The sequence below is a fragment of the Poeciliopsis prolifica genome, unplaced genomic scaffold (genome assembly GCF_027474105.1).
Source record: "Poeciliopsis prolifica strain line A6 unplaced genomic scaffold, Auburn_PproV2 SCAFFOLD003, whole genome shotgun sequence".
NCBI lineage: Eukaryota > Metazoa > Chordata > Actinopteri > Cyprinodontiformes > Poeciliidae > Poeciliopsis > Poeciliopsis prolifica.
In genome coordinates, this window is record NW_026562378.1 from 5,482,313 (window position 1) to 5,497,683 (window position 15,371).

At 39.8% G+C, this 15,371-nt stretch overlaps 1 protein-coding gene across 4 annotated transcripts in view; it reads right to left on the reverse strand.

The window, feature by feature from the left end:
* Positions 1-15,371, reverse strand: part of LOC129358332 (chemokine-like protein TAFA-1) — a 136,739-nt gene that overhangs the window by 18,584 nt on the left and 102,784 nt on the right. For all 4 annotated transcript variants that reach the window (XR_008605796.1, XR_008605797.1, XR_008605795.1 and 1 more), the window contains one exon: positions 3,753-3,893. Coding sequence is in view for 1 of the 4 variants with exons in the window: in XM_055027306.1 (XP_054883281.1) it covers positions 3,753-3,893 (141 nt within the window). In the remaining 3 variants the exon portion in view is untranslated. The remainder of the gene's footprint in view (positions 1-3,752; positions 3,894-15,371) is intronic.

Consider the following 15,371-nt stretch of genomic DNA (forward strand, 5'->3'; position numbering starts at 1 on the left):
AGGGTTCAGGTGGTATAATTAATAAACAAACAGGCGAATTGGACTGGAAGTGAGAAAAATCCACCAGGCCCAGAAACAAGATATTGTGACGGCTCAACACCAACTTTAAGAACTCACACAAATCTTTTTCACACCACCGTATAATAGTCCAGAAATGCTTGACGAGACATTGTGGTGACAGTATTGTTTCTACTGTCTGCCAACAGGATGAATGCAGATTCGTCATCTAAAGCAGAACTGACCTTCCATGGTAGCAGAGATCAAACAAAACCGAGTGGATCCAAAATCCCTGTGTCAGCCCTGGCTCAGCCTGTATGACGCATGATGGAGACAATATGAATAGAAATAAAGTGCTAATATTTAGCTATCACTGAAACATGAGGGACTAATAATATTGGGCAGCTTCCTGATTGGTTGCTAAAAGAATTCGTCAAGAGCAACAAAACTTATTCGACTCCAATTGAGAAAAAAACAAACAAGCAATAAAAATATGTAAATTAATATTGCATTGAATTAGCATTATTGTTTCATTTTTATTGAAATGTCACATTGTACACATTATAGCCTATAAGTCTAAGTTTACAGATTAACATATTTCCATGTACATACTTGTTTTATGTCATTAATTAATTTTAAGTCATATCTGAATTACTTATAATATCAGAGTTGTATATATATATATATATTTTTTTATATTTATATTGCTTGTGGTTATAATTTTATTTGCTAATATTTGGATGGACTGGCTTATCAACAAATAAGCAATTTCCCCTGAGGGATCAATAAAGTATGTTCTGATTCTCTTATCTTTACAATAGGGGTGGGCAATATGGACTTAAAATTTTATCAGAATATCTTGTGTTAATATTATGATAATGACAAATGTGATGATAAGAACTATTGATTGTTTATTTTTTAGGTAGCTGTATGACACGGCCATCACAGACACAGACGCTGCTCCTGGAAAACATGACAATTTGAAATGTGCGTATTTAGGACACCAGTCGTATAAATAAGTGTGATAAGTATCACTAAACTTCACAAGCATTTTTAAAATGTATTTATATCGATTGATAAAATACTAAAATAACCCCAATCTCAATCTCTCACAGACAGTTTTGGGAGGTTTCAGATATTCATTAAAAATTAATCTGATTCATTGTGACAGCAATAAATCAAAATTCTTATCTTGTCAGGAAATTTCTCATGACAAATGAAACAATACAGCAAATGCCCAACGTTACTGTACCACATCAACTAAAGATGAATAAAAACAGCCTACTTAGTGAAATAATGGCTTTGCTTTTTAACCATTTAAGCACCAAGATAAATAAAAGTATTCCTCTTACAAATAATCTAACTCTGTTCAAATTTGAAGAGCTGTCATATAAAACAGGTAGCCTAACCAGTCTATGCTACTTTCTTTACGTTTAAACATTCGTTCTTTGTGTGCGACCCTTGTTTTCTGATGACAGGAGGCGCTGTGGGGCGGATGAGGAGCAACACGTGGCTCTGGAGCCGCAGGTTGCCCACCTCTGCTATGAGAGCAGTTCAGACGCTCCTTGTACATCCAGTGCTGACGAGTTGTTCTACTTCACTTTCTAGGATCATACGGAGTGTCAGCTGCGGCAGCGCACAGAGCGGCTCTGCCTGCCACGCACTTCGTAATGAAGACATTTTGATGTCTCTTCTTCCCAAGAGGGCACTTAGGGAGATAACTTTGATCTTTCTTCTGGAGGTGAGAAGGCTGGAGACCGAGGAGCGATAAACGAGCTCCTCGGAGTGAAAGGGCATTAGATTTTTGTCACGGCAGACTTGTGACTTCCTGTCAGATTTCCTTTTTGCTTTAAAATCCCTCCCGACACCCCCCCCACCATGAAAAGCTGCCCTTTTTCTGATTGTGTGTGTGCGTTTTATTTTTCAGCAGAGGTAATCAGGTGCATTAGCCCGAAGCCTTCCTGCCTGTTTATTAGTTATTCATTTCCATCAGTGTGAGTAGCCTAAAGCGATGTGATCTGCAACGTGCTCGGTGCTCAGCAGCTGAACTGGATCATCCTCTTCCTCTCATCGTGCCCAGAAGCACGACACCGCTTTTCTCTCACAGTCCACTGAATTTTCCCCATTATAAACTTCGGCAGAAAGGAAAAAGATAATTAAATAAAATCACATTTGAATAATTTGTGGTTTAATAAATGATCATAGAGAAAGAAAAAAAAAGAGCTCAAATCCAAAAACGGCTAATTCCAACTTTAGTGGTGTATAATTGTACTTCTGACATGATTTTGGAAAGACTTTTTTGAGCAACTTCAAATTAAAAAAACTTCTCTTAACTCCTTTGAACCGTACCAAACAAATTGAACCAAAACTCTTCTTTTGTGTTCTTTTTTTGTTTGTTTTATGGAAGAGAAAGTTGAGTTTTCTATAAATATTGATGTGTGTGCACATCCACAACAGGTTGTGGAGGCTGTGGCAGAAGATCATGAAGAAAAAGAAGCTATTCCAGCACTGACAACAGCTGCCCACACTGCAAGGCAAACAGAGAAAAAGTAGGCGGCTGCCAACAAAAGTCTGACTAAAAATGGGAGAAAACAAAGAAAGCTTGTGTATTTTGTGAAGAAGCTAAACAGGTTTTGTTGAGAGGGTGTTAACCGCTGCAGAAAAAAGCCGGAGTCGTCCAAAATTAGAGCCAAAGTTTGATACGTTTACTTCAGGTGTATCTTTTATTTTAAATCTGTTTTATGGGCTGAAACAGTGGACAGCGGTTTAGGGACCACAGCTCCCATCAAATAAGCCAAAACGTTTATATCTGCATTATAGTTCAAACGTCACATCTACATTAAAGTGCATTAATACGCACAGTGAAAACCGTCTCGGCTCTAACCCTGAAGTTAAGTGACGCAAATAACAAAATGTGGATAAAGGTTGGGACCTTTGAATCACAAGGATGTTTTCAGTAGATGAGCCACACAACTGCTCACCACATTGTCAACTAGTCACATATATAAGACTGGATTTGTTCGGGCAACAGTCAGGCTGTCATTACTATTTCGATAAAACTCACAGGAGAAAGAATGAAATAAAACGATTCAGTCCGCTGCACACCTGCCTTAGAGATATTTTGTCAAGACTCAGCAACTCGGTCACAGAGATGCTGCTGCTGCTGCTGCTGTAGGAGATGGAAGAGCACCAGCTGGAAATGATGACTGGCTAAAGAGCCGGGATTTGTCTTTGATTTAAACAAATTCAACTTTTCCTCTGCTTCTCTCCGAGTGCTCACTGAAACCTTCAGAAAACATTATCTGTTGTTTTCACCCACCAGTGCAGAGTAAATATGTAAATAAGTCGTCACATTTACCATTGTTGTCTAGATGTCCTCAATGTTCAGCTCTCAAACCAAACCAAACATCAACTCTCTGTTATGTTACTACTGTAAAAAGGATGAAATTAGTCATTACTTTGTCATAACGAACACAATCTTTGAGTTTTCAGTCTGTGTTTTCTACTTATCAGGATTTTTGTGGACCTTATAATGTTTTATAAATGGAGAAATTCATCCTACATTCCTGTAGGATGTATAAATACCCGGCAGAAACATCCACACTTGTTAGATGTCCATTCCATATAGAGGAGACTTGTATCTTTTTATGGATATTAATCCGTCTTTTACAGGTTATCAAGCATGCAATACAGGACTTCAGACATAAATTGTCAGTGGCCGCAACGTTACACTGGAAGACATTAGATGTTCTCACCGTCCACGCAGGAGGGTTTGTTGCGTGTCGTTCCGGCCACTTTCCCGGGCAAACAGGAGCATTTGACCGTCTGCGAACGCTCCTCAATGCGGTTCTTGTTGCAGCACCTGTGAGCGGCAATCACCTCACAGGTTCCTCCCTCTGCAGAGACACAGGCAGAAACATAAGCAAGTAAATATGAGAGAAAAAAAAGAGCGATTCTTATTTACAATTCCCCAACACATTTCTAAAGGAACTCCCCTAGAAAGCAGCCATAGAGGGAATGAGAGAGAAACTCAGCTACGACTCATTATATTATGTCAGCTTAACAGCAGTACAATCATCAGGCACTTACACTGTAAGCATGTGTAACAAATTGGCCCTCAAGGAATCTCAATTATGTCATCAAATTGCCTCTCATTCAGGGCTGGCTGTCCTCACTTCATACCAATCAGCTCAAGATGACTCTCATGAAGAACGTCTCACATTTACCAACGTGTCCATTTCTCCATTTTTAATTAGCCTCACATATATTATCAATGTGATCAAACATTTTAAGTCTAACAAAATGTATTCACACCCCAGGAACTTTGATGTTTTGCTTCAGTGAAACGTTGTCAGCTTTGCGGTTTGGACTCTTTTCCTCAAGACTTTGACTTTTTTCTTTTTCTTTAACTATCAGAGTTGTTTACGTTGTTTATGCACCATGAGGAATATCTGGTTTTAAAACTCAAATCTACCAAATGCATTTGGGACAGGTTTTCAGTGTGCAGCTTTACAAATCCAATAACTAGGAGGAAGTAGTTATGTGATTTATTTTGATGTGCTAACAAACTTAGAAGCCCTCCTAGTTCATAAACTCTTATTCTTATTAAACATGTTCCCCATGTTTTTATTTTTATCTTGCTTTTATTTAGTTACTTTGTTCGTATTTTCTCCAACTCATGAATGCTTTGAATTGATTTGTTGCTGAAAATGTGCTACAAAAACAAAAATTACCTTACCTTACCAAACAACATGGCTGACACACACCTGAGAATGTTTGGTCATTTACTTGGATTTTGACAGAGATGGACATAAAATTACAATTTTGAGTTTAAAGTTAGAATTATGAAGAGAAGTCAGAGTTATCTTTCTTTTCCACTTCAGTGGCTCCAGCCTTCTTGCCAGCTAAATTACATGCTTCTTTGTGTGGGTCCGTATCATGAAATTCCCGTTGAAATTCTTTGAAATTTGTGATTACCTCCTCCAGGCACCACTTTGTCTCCGCACTGAGCACCACTTAGTCATTAAAACTTCGAAAGCCGACCCGCGCAATCTCCGGCTGCGCCGCACTAAAGCTTCAACTCCAAAACACAGTTGACAGTGAGAGCAAATGTTGCACAATCTGCCCCAGTTTGACAAAGGAGGATGTCAAAAAAATTCAGCCAATGCAGAAGGTGATATGCGCCAATGGCACTAATGGGTCAAAATAACAATAGGGAGGATTACCCCAGGGAGGGTGCACAGGTGATGGAGCTGAGGGACACCCTGAAATGAGTGAGACAGGCTGAGAGAAAGAGCTAAAGGACAAGGTGTGTCTTCCTGCCAGGGACTGGCCATGCCGGTGAGTAATGAGGTAGCCACTGGAAGTGCCCTCTTCACACAATTATAACACATGGGGCTAATGCAGCCAGCAGAGCTGCAGGAGAAAGGCCCTTCATCACTGCTCTCCCCTCTCCTACCGGCCCCAGGAAAAACTCTTTATCTTTCTGTGACAGCCACAGCAACAGACGGCAGCATCCAGCAATTAAAACTGGAGCTCATCCCACGACGAGGCATCAGATAGGAAAAGGAGAGTCTAATATATTCCACTCAATATACAGAGTAGAAAGCAGAGAGAAAATAATTTGTGTAGTGCATTATAGCAGTCGACAATGCAGCGTTTTAGAGAGGGTTTTCTGCTGCAAAAAGGAAGAGGCATTTACTTCTGCTAGCATAAATAATAATGAAAAAAAAAAAAAAAGAAACAGTTTGTTTCTCTCTGCCCAGGCGGGTTGTGCAAATATTTAAAATGACTTGGGTCATGAATTACGGAACTGAGCACCAGGCAGTCTGGCCGAGTTTGGCAACAGTTTTCTTCTTCCATTTTCATCAATGTCTGTCTTGGCAAGACCAAAGTCCAAGCAGTTCCGGATTACAAGACAAACATTTGCAGTCCTGCCGGACCCAGCTGCCTCTCCGTATCAGGCTCACTCTCTCTGCCTTCTCGTTAGATGTTTCTGGGCAGGAGGAAGCAGGATATGGAAAACACACACAGGAATGTGCTTTCTGGCCTGCAGAACCCACAGATTTCTCTTAGGCTTTTTAGAATTTCAATTAAACCATAAGCAGATGCGCCACGGCAAACCTCACACAACCGCTATAATCAGATGCGGTGAGAGGGATGCAAAGGAAGCTGGTGTGAAATCTGGACAATTGAACATCTCCCACTGAACAGAACATTGTATGTTGACTGTATGAATGTATGTTATGTATTAATCACACAACTTGCTCCAAAGATTGGTATATGTCTCTGATTTTGTTAAGTGTGATATAGGGATTGACGACATGGTCGCAATATAAGCGTTTCAGTCGATGTCGATTGTTATTGATTCGTTTTTTGTGACTGCTGACTCGACCTTTCCTGTTTATCCACAGTTTTCACTTCACAACATTTTCTATCTTTAAGCAGTTATGAGCAAAGGTGACAATATTGTACAGGTTGTTGCCGTGGGTTTCTCAGTGGCCCATCCATTATGCCTGCCTCTTGGTCCACCACATCACAAATGCACTCTGTTAGATGAGATCATACTGAAGAAATCAAGTTCGAGATGATCTGAGCTTCATGAAGTTATATATTTTTTCCTTGGGGAAGTATCTGTAAGAAGATGGATACGCTGTGGTTAAAAAGTGAAGGAAATGGTCAGAAAGGGCAGCACTTGTAGTATTTTGCTACTTCTTGTAGGAAGTCTTTAGGAATCCTTTTTTCTTTAACTATACAGACAACTAACTTCCAATGTACAGACTCGTTGAATAAATTATGTTCTGAAAAAGTTCATTTATATGATTTACCGAATGGACAAGGACAGATGTTTGAAAGCATTTATTTCTGTTAAGTAAGACGATTTTCCACTTGAAGCAAATGAAAGCAACATTTAAGGTAATATTAAATGAGAACGAGTTAAACAAGAGGGATATTTAGAATCTTAAAGGTCATTTTCTACATAAACGGCTCATCAGAATACAAGTTGTGACTTCTTGAATATGACTGCATGCTTGTTCTTACTGATTGATTCTTGTGGGTAAAGTGAGCTTGCTTTTATCAGGTTTGGCATCATTTAATAATATTGTATAATTGTAATGTCATTGGTAAATACCTCCCTGCCAGAATCAGCTGCAGTAAATCCACATTGTGCTAATTTCTCTCAGGCCCAGCTGTGCTTCCAACACCCTCAGCAACCTTTAGCATTTTGGGCGTTATAAACCCTGTCAGGTGCAGCCATCTGCTGCAGCGTGACTCCGACCCGACAGCTGAAGATTACAATGGCCATTCAAAATGTGAACTCATGTTATGGCAACAACAATTTCTGTATTTTATATATTGACTCTACTGCACGTACACAGTTTTCTGCTTTTTAGACTGCTACATGCATGTGGAGCTGCTGTGTTGTGGGTCATGTTCTGCTATGTTTAATGGATGGGGGGAGGGGCTCAATAGTAAACAATATTAATAACCCACGTCATAAACATCTTTTGTCTGCCCGCTCATTTTATGCTGCGAAAACATTTGACTGCTAAACACAACTTAACTTCATGGGCATGGGTTTACAGCAAACTCATTTGATGTAGTAAACAAAATAAACATGGATTTGGTGTGTTGAAGACCTGAGAATGTGATGAATGTGGATGTAACAAACCACCTAAATTACAGTCTTAATGAATAGTCCTGACACACACACACACACACGAGCGTGTGCGGACACACACAAACATGTCAGTGTGTGTATATGAGCGGCGTAAGATCCAGCCAGGTGGACATTAGGTGTGAACCATCTGGTATGTGAAGCAGAGTGCAGTGTAAATTGTTCCATGATTACTTTAGCCAGTCTGTCACAAGAGGCACTTAAACAACAAATGGCCACTTGAACTACACTTAATCCCACTCAGGATCCTGGGAGCCCATAGTGAGGTAAATTACCTTCTGATTTGTGCATCTCAATGTGTACGTTATGTGTACTTAAGCATGCGACGCCACGCGATACTTCACAACAGATGTGTTTGGTCCCCCGCAAAAAATGCATTAGCAATGGCATACCGGTGGAGAACTGGGCAAAAACAACTGGAGACATGACTGCATTCCTAATGGATGTAGTGCCTGGAACTTGTCAGGCGGCTGAGGGGGTTAAACTAACTTGCTAAGATGGAGTGGGTGGCTCTGCACTCTAGCCTTTAGTGAGGGAAGGTGAAGGGCATCGATGGGACCATCGGCTGGTCATTTTTCTCCCCATGTCCTGCAGTGACAGCAGTCATTAAATGACTGGATGCGGTGATTACGTTTAAGGAAATCAATGCTTCATTGTTTTCAGCTTAGCCCAATGGCCAATTACGAGGCGGTAATGAGGAAGGTTGTAAAATGTGGAGATAAATATAGAAATTAGGAATGGAAGTGGAAAAAACAAGCTGCGCTTCATCATTAGATATTTGGAGACTGTGAGGATTTGGATTGGGGGGCATTTTAAAAAATCCAAATTTGCATATGCAATATACTCATTTTCCTTGAACTTTTTCCACATTATGACCACACATTAGAATGTGTTTGATTAGGATTTTAGCAAACAGTTAGGAAAACAGAAGGAGAAGTCTCTGTGGTTTTCACATCTTTTTAAACAAATATAAATCTAAATTGTGCTGCTCGCTAAGGTTAATTTCCATTTCTCTATTTCCATGCAAAATGCCACATGCAGGATGAAATTAGCATTAGATATTATAATGAACACACCATTCTGATGGTGGAATATAGTGGTGAAAAATTCTACTAGTAAAACCAGGTGAATTCGTCTGCTAATTTCAACAAGTGACCAATGCATATTTTTGTGGTCATTTGTTGGAAAACTTTTAAAAAGACTTTTTTTTTGATTGAAGTAGCATAGCATCCTGGATATTCTCAAAATTCTTTTGTTTAATCCTCCCCCACCCAACACTTCATCTAATTAATTTGAATAACTGACTGTCAATTAAACAACAGAAACCATGCCACAAGATACTATAATATACCTGCAATGAGCTGTGCTGTTTCAGCAGCAGTAAAGTAAGATATTTGTTCATTTTAAATTCTTTTTGTTTTAAAGTTAAAATCACGTTGTGTTTTTTTTACAGTGGGCAATGCATAAAAATCCTATGCTGGCCAATTCCTCCTTGAGGAATATAGTCACTATATCCCTCAGTGCAACTCTAACATAGCATAAAACGATCCATCTTTGAATGACAAAATGCTGCATAGGGTCATTCAAAGATGGGAAGACTGATGAAGCCACTGATGATGTATGTCTATTGTCTGAAAAGACATCACAACATGTGCAGTGTTTATGCAGGAGGATTCTGTCTGTAATAAGATTCTCTGTGGGCTTTTTAATGCTGGTTTTCAATTACCACATTTTGACCTGCAGGGGATTCAAAAGTTAAACGCACCATGCTTTTCTAAATCCACTTCGAAGAAGAAGAAGAAGGAAAAAAAGAAGCATAAACAGTCTCTCAGCACACTTTCTGCACAACTACGCTGCAACATCTGTCACGCAGCCTGGAATTACTGCTGCCCTTGATGATGAGGCTCTCGAAGCGATAGAGAAATGCTAACTGCCGGAGAACACCTTTTTTTTGTCTTCCGAGAATTTGACATGAGTGCTGGTGATTTTGTGACGGATGGACAAATTACACACCTGAGAGGTGTTAGGAAAGTGAGAAGTAGGTTGTACGCACCAAAAGTGTTTCTGCAAATCATAAAAGCCGACATCTGAAATGCCTGGGCGAGATGCGAAGCTGTCGCTGCCATAATCAGGCGGTGGAGGCCGGTGTGCTTGTTTTAAAACTGCAGATGATGTAAGTCAGGGATGTCAAACTATTTTTTTCCTTTTAAGCCAAATCAAAGTCATGAATGTTCTTGAAGGGCCGGGTATCAATACACAATACACAATGTATTGATAAAAAGCGTTAAACTGTTAAAATATAAATAAATTCTTAAAATTAAATCACACTGAACATATTTTCAGTCACTCCAACATTTCACAATTGATTTTTGTTTCACAATAAAAAAGTGTCTATGGTCATAATTTAGAAATATTTACTCTTATGTATGAAGGTAAATCCAACTTTTTATCACTCGCCACGTTGACGTTTAAGCCGAGGCAGTTGTTCAGTAGAAGTAGAAGGAAGAAATGCTGCCACCTGCAGGTGGGAATGAATCGTCACTTACATCCATTGTTTTGCAACAAATTCACAATTATGGATTGGTGTGAAAAAACATTGCGATTTGTTGGTTTTGTGTGAATTTACGCGATGATTCACAAAAAAGTGGGGTGGCCAATTGGTGCAATTTGGCATTAAACAGAAACAATCAGCTTCAAGTTGATTGATAAAATAATATTCAAGCACACTGTTATCGTGACAGTTCTATTTATGTGTCCCTCCAAAGTCCAGAGAGCTGTGGCGGGCCGGATTTGGCCCCCAGGCCTCGAGTTTGACACGTGATGTAAGTCTAACACACAGCTGCTGACTGTGTTATTTCTGCACCTGTTCTCAGGGTCACAGCAGCATAACAAATTACTCTGTGGTGGCTAAAGACTTCATAATCACAGAAATCAAAGTGACAAAAAAAAGAAGCAAAAACTGCATACTGGTAACAAAATACAGATAATTTAAAAACTTTATATCTTGGTTTAACTTGAGAAACAAGCACCATAACATGTCCAGAGTGGCAAAGAGCAGCAATCAATGTCTGCAATCAATTCTACCAGAGTGGCAAAGAAGAAAGCAGCTGGTGGCTGGAGTCAAATGAATTTGAGTTTTATACGGAAAGTTCACCGACACGCCATTTAAAAGCACTTTTAGGTTTTACAGACAGCAGTGTTCTTTGGTGTGAATATTGTTTTTAAGGAAACAGGATGCAGAGTTAGTTGGTTTTTTCTTGTAGAAATGAAGTCAAAGAAAGAACCAAAGGTCAATATTCACTCAGTGGCCATTTTGTAAGAGACACGGTTTTAATTGCTTGTCAGCACCTCAATGCATTTGGGGGTCTAGATATTGCAAAGATGTCAGTGTGAGCTTGTGAATTACCTTCACCAAAGGCAAAACATGTCAAACCTTGAAGCAGATGGGCTACAGCTGCAGAAGACCACTTCCCTGGTGGCTAAGAAAACAGAGGAGGCAACTTCCACAGGATAAGCAAAACTGGTCAACAGTATTTGACCCTAACCACTTTTTTTCACTTCCTATACAGAATTATGACGTTTAGTATAAGCCGATACCGATCCGGTAAGGAAAAAAAGAGCTGAATTGACTGAAAATGTTTCTGTTTTTTAAAACACAGACACGAATGGACCGAATTACAGTTTGATTTGATAACGATGCATCAGTACGGCCCCATTAAATCCACTGAAAGTATCGCAAACCTGGTCCAACATGTAAAAACAACACAGCTTTAAATTGTTCATTCTCCTAGTCCCTTAGGAGTGTAACAGCCAATGAAAAATAAATATTAAAGAAGCAAATTCACAGAAAACAATGGGTTGGTCAAACATGCAGAGAACAAACTTCATCCAGAAATTACAATTAGGAATTCTATGCATGATGTAAAATAAATAATAAAACACGACAACACAAAACGTGGAGTTAGAATAAATTTTCCCTTATTGACCGGACACATTGTCATGTCATCTGTGCCAGGGTTGTCTTTCAATATCAGGACAAACAGATATATTAATATCATATTGATAGATCTCTAGTTTAAATCTATATTTATTATGCAACATAACCTTTGGGAAATCTTAGAGTTGAGGTGAAAGTCTGTATTTTCTAGGGAATACAGAGAGATACTTACAGTTGATAATAACAACCTCGTCAATCAGGCAAATTAGTAAAATAGGCTGATAGGGACAAGGTTAAGATGTCTATTTTCTAAACAAACTTATTTTATAGCAACTGTTCTCGCACACAGTGGAATGTCACCTCTGCTTGTAAGATAAAAAATGACCACTGACAACAGGAAGTCCAGAAAGAACTATTCCAATTGTTTATTGGAAATCCACCTCAGCGCTCTCACACTCGCTCACTTTATCTCTCTGCCTTTCTTCGCCACAACAGTTAACTAATGACTCATTGGTGAGGAAATGGACACAGCGGTCAGGAGAATGTAAAGCTTCTCAAGGACTTGCCACAACAACTTAATCAGCGGACACTCGCTGTTCTCGTCTGCCTGCTGCTGTGCCTGTTTTCCTCTGCCAAGCCGCCAGGTACTACGTCTCCGTCTCGTCCAACCTTGCTCACAGTTTCTCCCTGTCCGTGGGCTTGCTGCCGTTCCCCAGTCCCTCTGTGTGACCGACTGCTATCTACTGCCTAAGAACGCCTCATTTCCGATGTTCATCTCGGGCAGCAGCAGGAGCTGCGATTCCCATCGTCAGGCAAATCAGTGCAGACATGAGTGGAGTTATGGAAATGTAACATTGGACACAGAGTTCTTTCTTTCTCACGAAGCAGGGCAGCAGCTGAAGTTCAAAATTAACGCTGAAATTATACAGACTTTGAAGACAAATTGAGACTCTCACAGGCGTCAAAGTCTCTTCGAAGCGGCACAAAGATTTCATGAAAAGCTTTTGCATTTTTTTATGTCAACTGTTCTTGCTGTGAAATCATGCATAGTGAACAAAAACAAAAACAAACAAAAGACATCCTCCTTTTTACTTCTGATTTGCAAGTGTCAGTCCACAGTTGAAAGTAAAAAAAAAAAAAAAAACGTTCTGTTTGTCTTGATTAGTTTTCTGCTTTTAACATTTAAGGGGAGAGAAAAGGGAGGGAATTAATGATCCGCTTCAAGAGGCTTCAAAGTGGCTGCGAGCTAGCTTTCCCTATGCATATAAGTTTAATGACGTTCGTCGGGACTTAGCTTTTCATTATTTAAACATCAAGTCTGAACTTCGTGAACACTCCCTCGATTACTTGAGATAATGTTTAAACAGCCTTCAAAGCTCTGTCAAGTGGATTCCAAATGAGAGCCTCGCCGCCTGTGCCAGGGAACAACTTTTCAAGTCTTTTGGCAGCAGATGAGGTGTACATATTTCATCAAAAACTACACAACCCACATTTACTGTACACCTCAAATCCCCCCTCTTTTCTGGCAGTACAAAATAAAAAATAAAAAACCCCCAAAAGAAGCATAAAAATTGCAGCTTGTTTTTTATGTATTCATAATGAAATGTCATTTCCATGATGTTAATAGTGTCTGAATTACAACCCAGAGAGAACATAAAAGACATTTATGTAGATGAGAAAGAATAAAACACAAGAATAGTCGGCATACTTTTTTGTGTATGATCCAGATTTTTACTATGCTACATTAAGCAGTCAGCCTTGGGACTCAGAAATGAAGTTGAAGAGGAATTCTCAAGAGCTGCTGCTCAAATGACCTCCTAAAGATGGCTCCAAAAGATCTGTTGAACTGCATAAAACTCCATGCAAGGCTGGGAAAACTTTTCTCTTTTATGAGTCACTGACCAACTTCTAGTCATCTGAATACATCAGTCAGAATCTGAAAAACCAGATGTTGTTCATGGTGGTGATTTCTACATTTTTCAAATCTCACTCTGAAACATTTTTTTTGTTTTTGTGAAAAAAACAAAAGATAAAACATTTCATTTGAATGCAACAGAACAAAACTTAGCCATTTACCGTCAGCTTGTTGGAGCAAGACAGGCTGAGCAGCATTGCCAAAGTCATGCTTTTACAAAAGATGATCATTTGCAGCAACATCATGATAAGCTGCCCAGTGAAAGCAGCAGGTTAGGAAGGCAAACAGTTTTAATATTTAACAAAATAAAAATAGTAGATTGTTTTTTTTTTTCTTTTAAGCATACAAAGTCCGCTGTCCCAGTGTGTTCATCTGGATTATAATGCAGCACATTGTTTCGTGTCTTGGTTAGTAATTCTGGCAACCTTGATTCATGCAACACGTTTTCATCAACACTGAGGTGTGAAATTGGCTGTAGATTCAACCCTAACTGGACTGACGGATATTGATTTTACCATCACATCCAAAGTCAAAACCACTGGGCTTTGTTTGCAATGAGTGTAATTGCGTGTTTGAAAGAGCACATGGTCCATTATTTACATTTAACATAATTGGAACATTATTTAAAACAAAACAAACAAACAAACAAAAAACCTACTCAAAAGGACTCGAAATCCCGAGCTCCCGACTTGAGACTTTTGCCTGTCTTGACTTGAGACTTGACTTGACTTTTGATAGAAAACTGGACTTTACCTGTCAACAATATCAAATAAATTGATCTCCGACATTGTTAACCATTTTATCCAGTCTGAAACACTTTGACCTGTCACTGTTGCACTTTGAGCCAGAGTGGATTCACCATTTACCAGGTGCCCATCAGCACACTGCTGCAGTCTATGCGTGTGTGTGTGTTTTTTCTGACCTCAGCCAGAGTGTGGGCTTCAGGCTGCTTTCTCACTTACGCATCTCCAGCCTGGATTTCACTTTTCCTCCTGAGGCAGCATCACCCGCAGTAATGGGAGCAGACAAACAAGTAGACATAGCAGCTACAGTAGCGCCCGGAGCTACCACAAACTCACGGACGGGAGGGGTGGAGCTGGAAAAGCAGAGAGAAAAAAAACACCACTCCGAAGCTCAAGTTGATTGACAGAAACCACTGACCCAGCTAGACTTGAGTCACGTAAATAAATGTTTTTTTTCCCCCTCCTCTCGTTCTTCTGAATCCAGCTGCACTCTCGCAGAATGCTGAATGCTGCTCCACAGCAGATTTAGAGAAACCCACCAGGCGCAGTAAATCAAAACTCAAGAGACATTTAAAAACAAAAAAACAAAACTAGAAAATTCTTATGCTTTATCTTTTTAATGGGCATTTTCTATGTGTGGAGTCGTAGAAAAGGAGCTCCAATTTACTGAAAAGAGAAAGATCTAGAGCAGCAATTGCCCCGTTGGTGGTAATAGCTCTGACATCTTTAACAGGTAATTCCATTAGTGTGAATAAGAGATGCGAGGTGCATGTTGGCCGAGGCCCTGGTCGATTCTTAATCACCTGTGTGGGTTTCCTCTCTTGGCTCTACGTGACTCCGAAGCTCACATCTTTATGGTTATTAAAGTTAACGATTGCTGCGTGCCTCATTTGCTGAAGCTCTATCAATACCAGTTCAGCACCATGAAATTACCCCACTCCAGAGGGAGCAGTGTGACAAACCGGATTAAGAAGGGCCCTGTAATACCCTGGCATATATAACTCTCTGTGTCATGGTCCGAGGCGACGAGACCCACTGCCGAGCTCCGGCCCAAAGACGGGAGGAGGAGGAAGAAGAAGAGGAAGAAGAGCACGAAAGGGA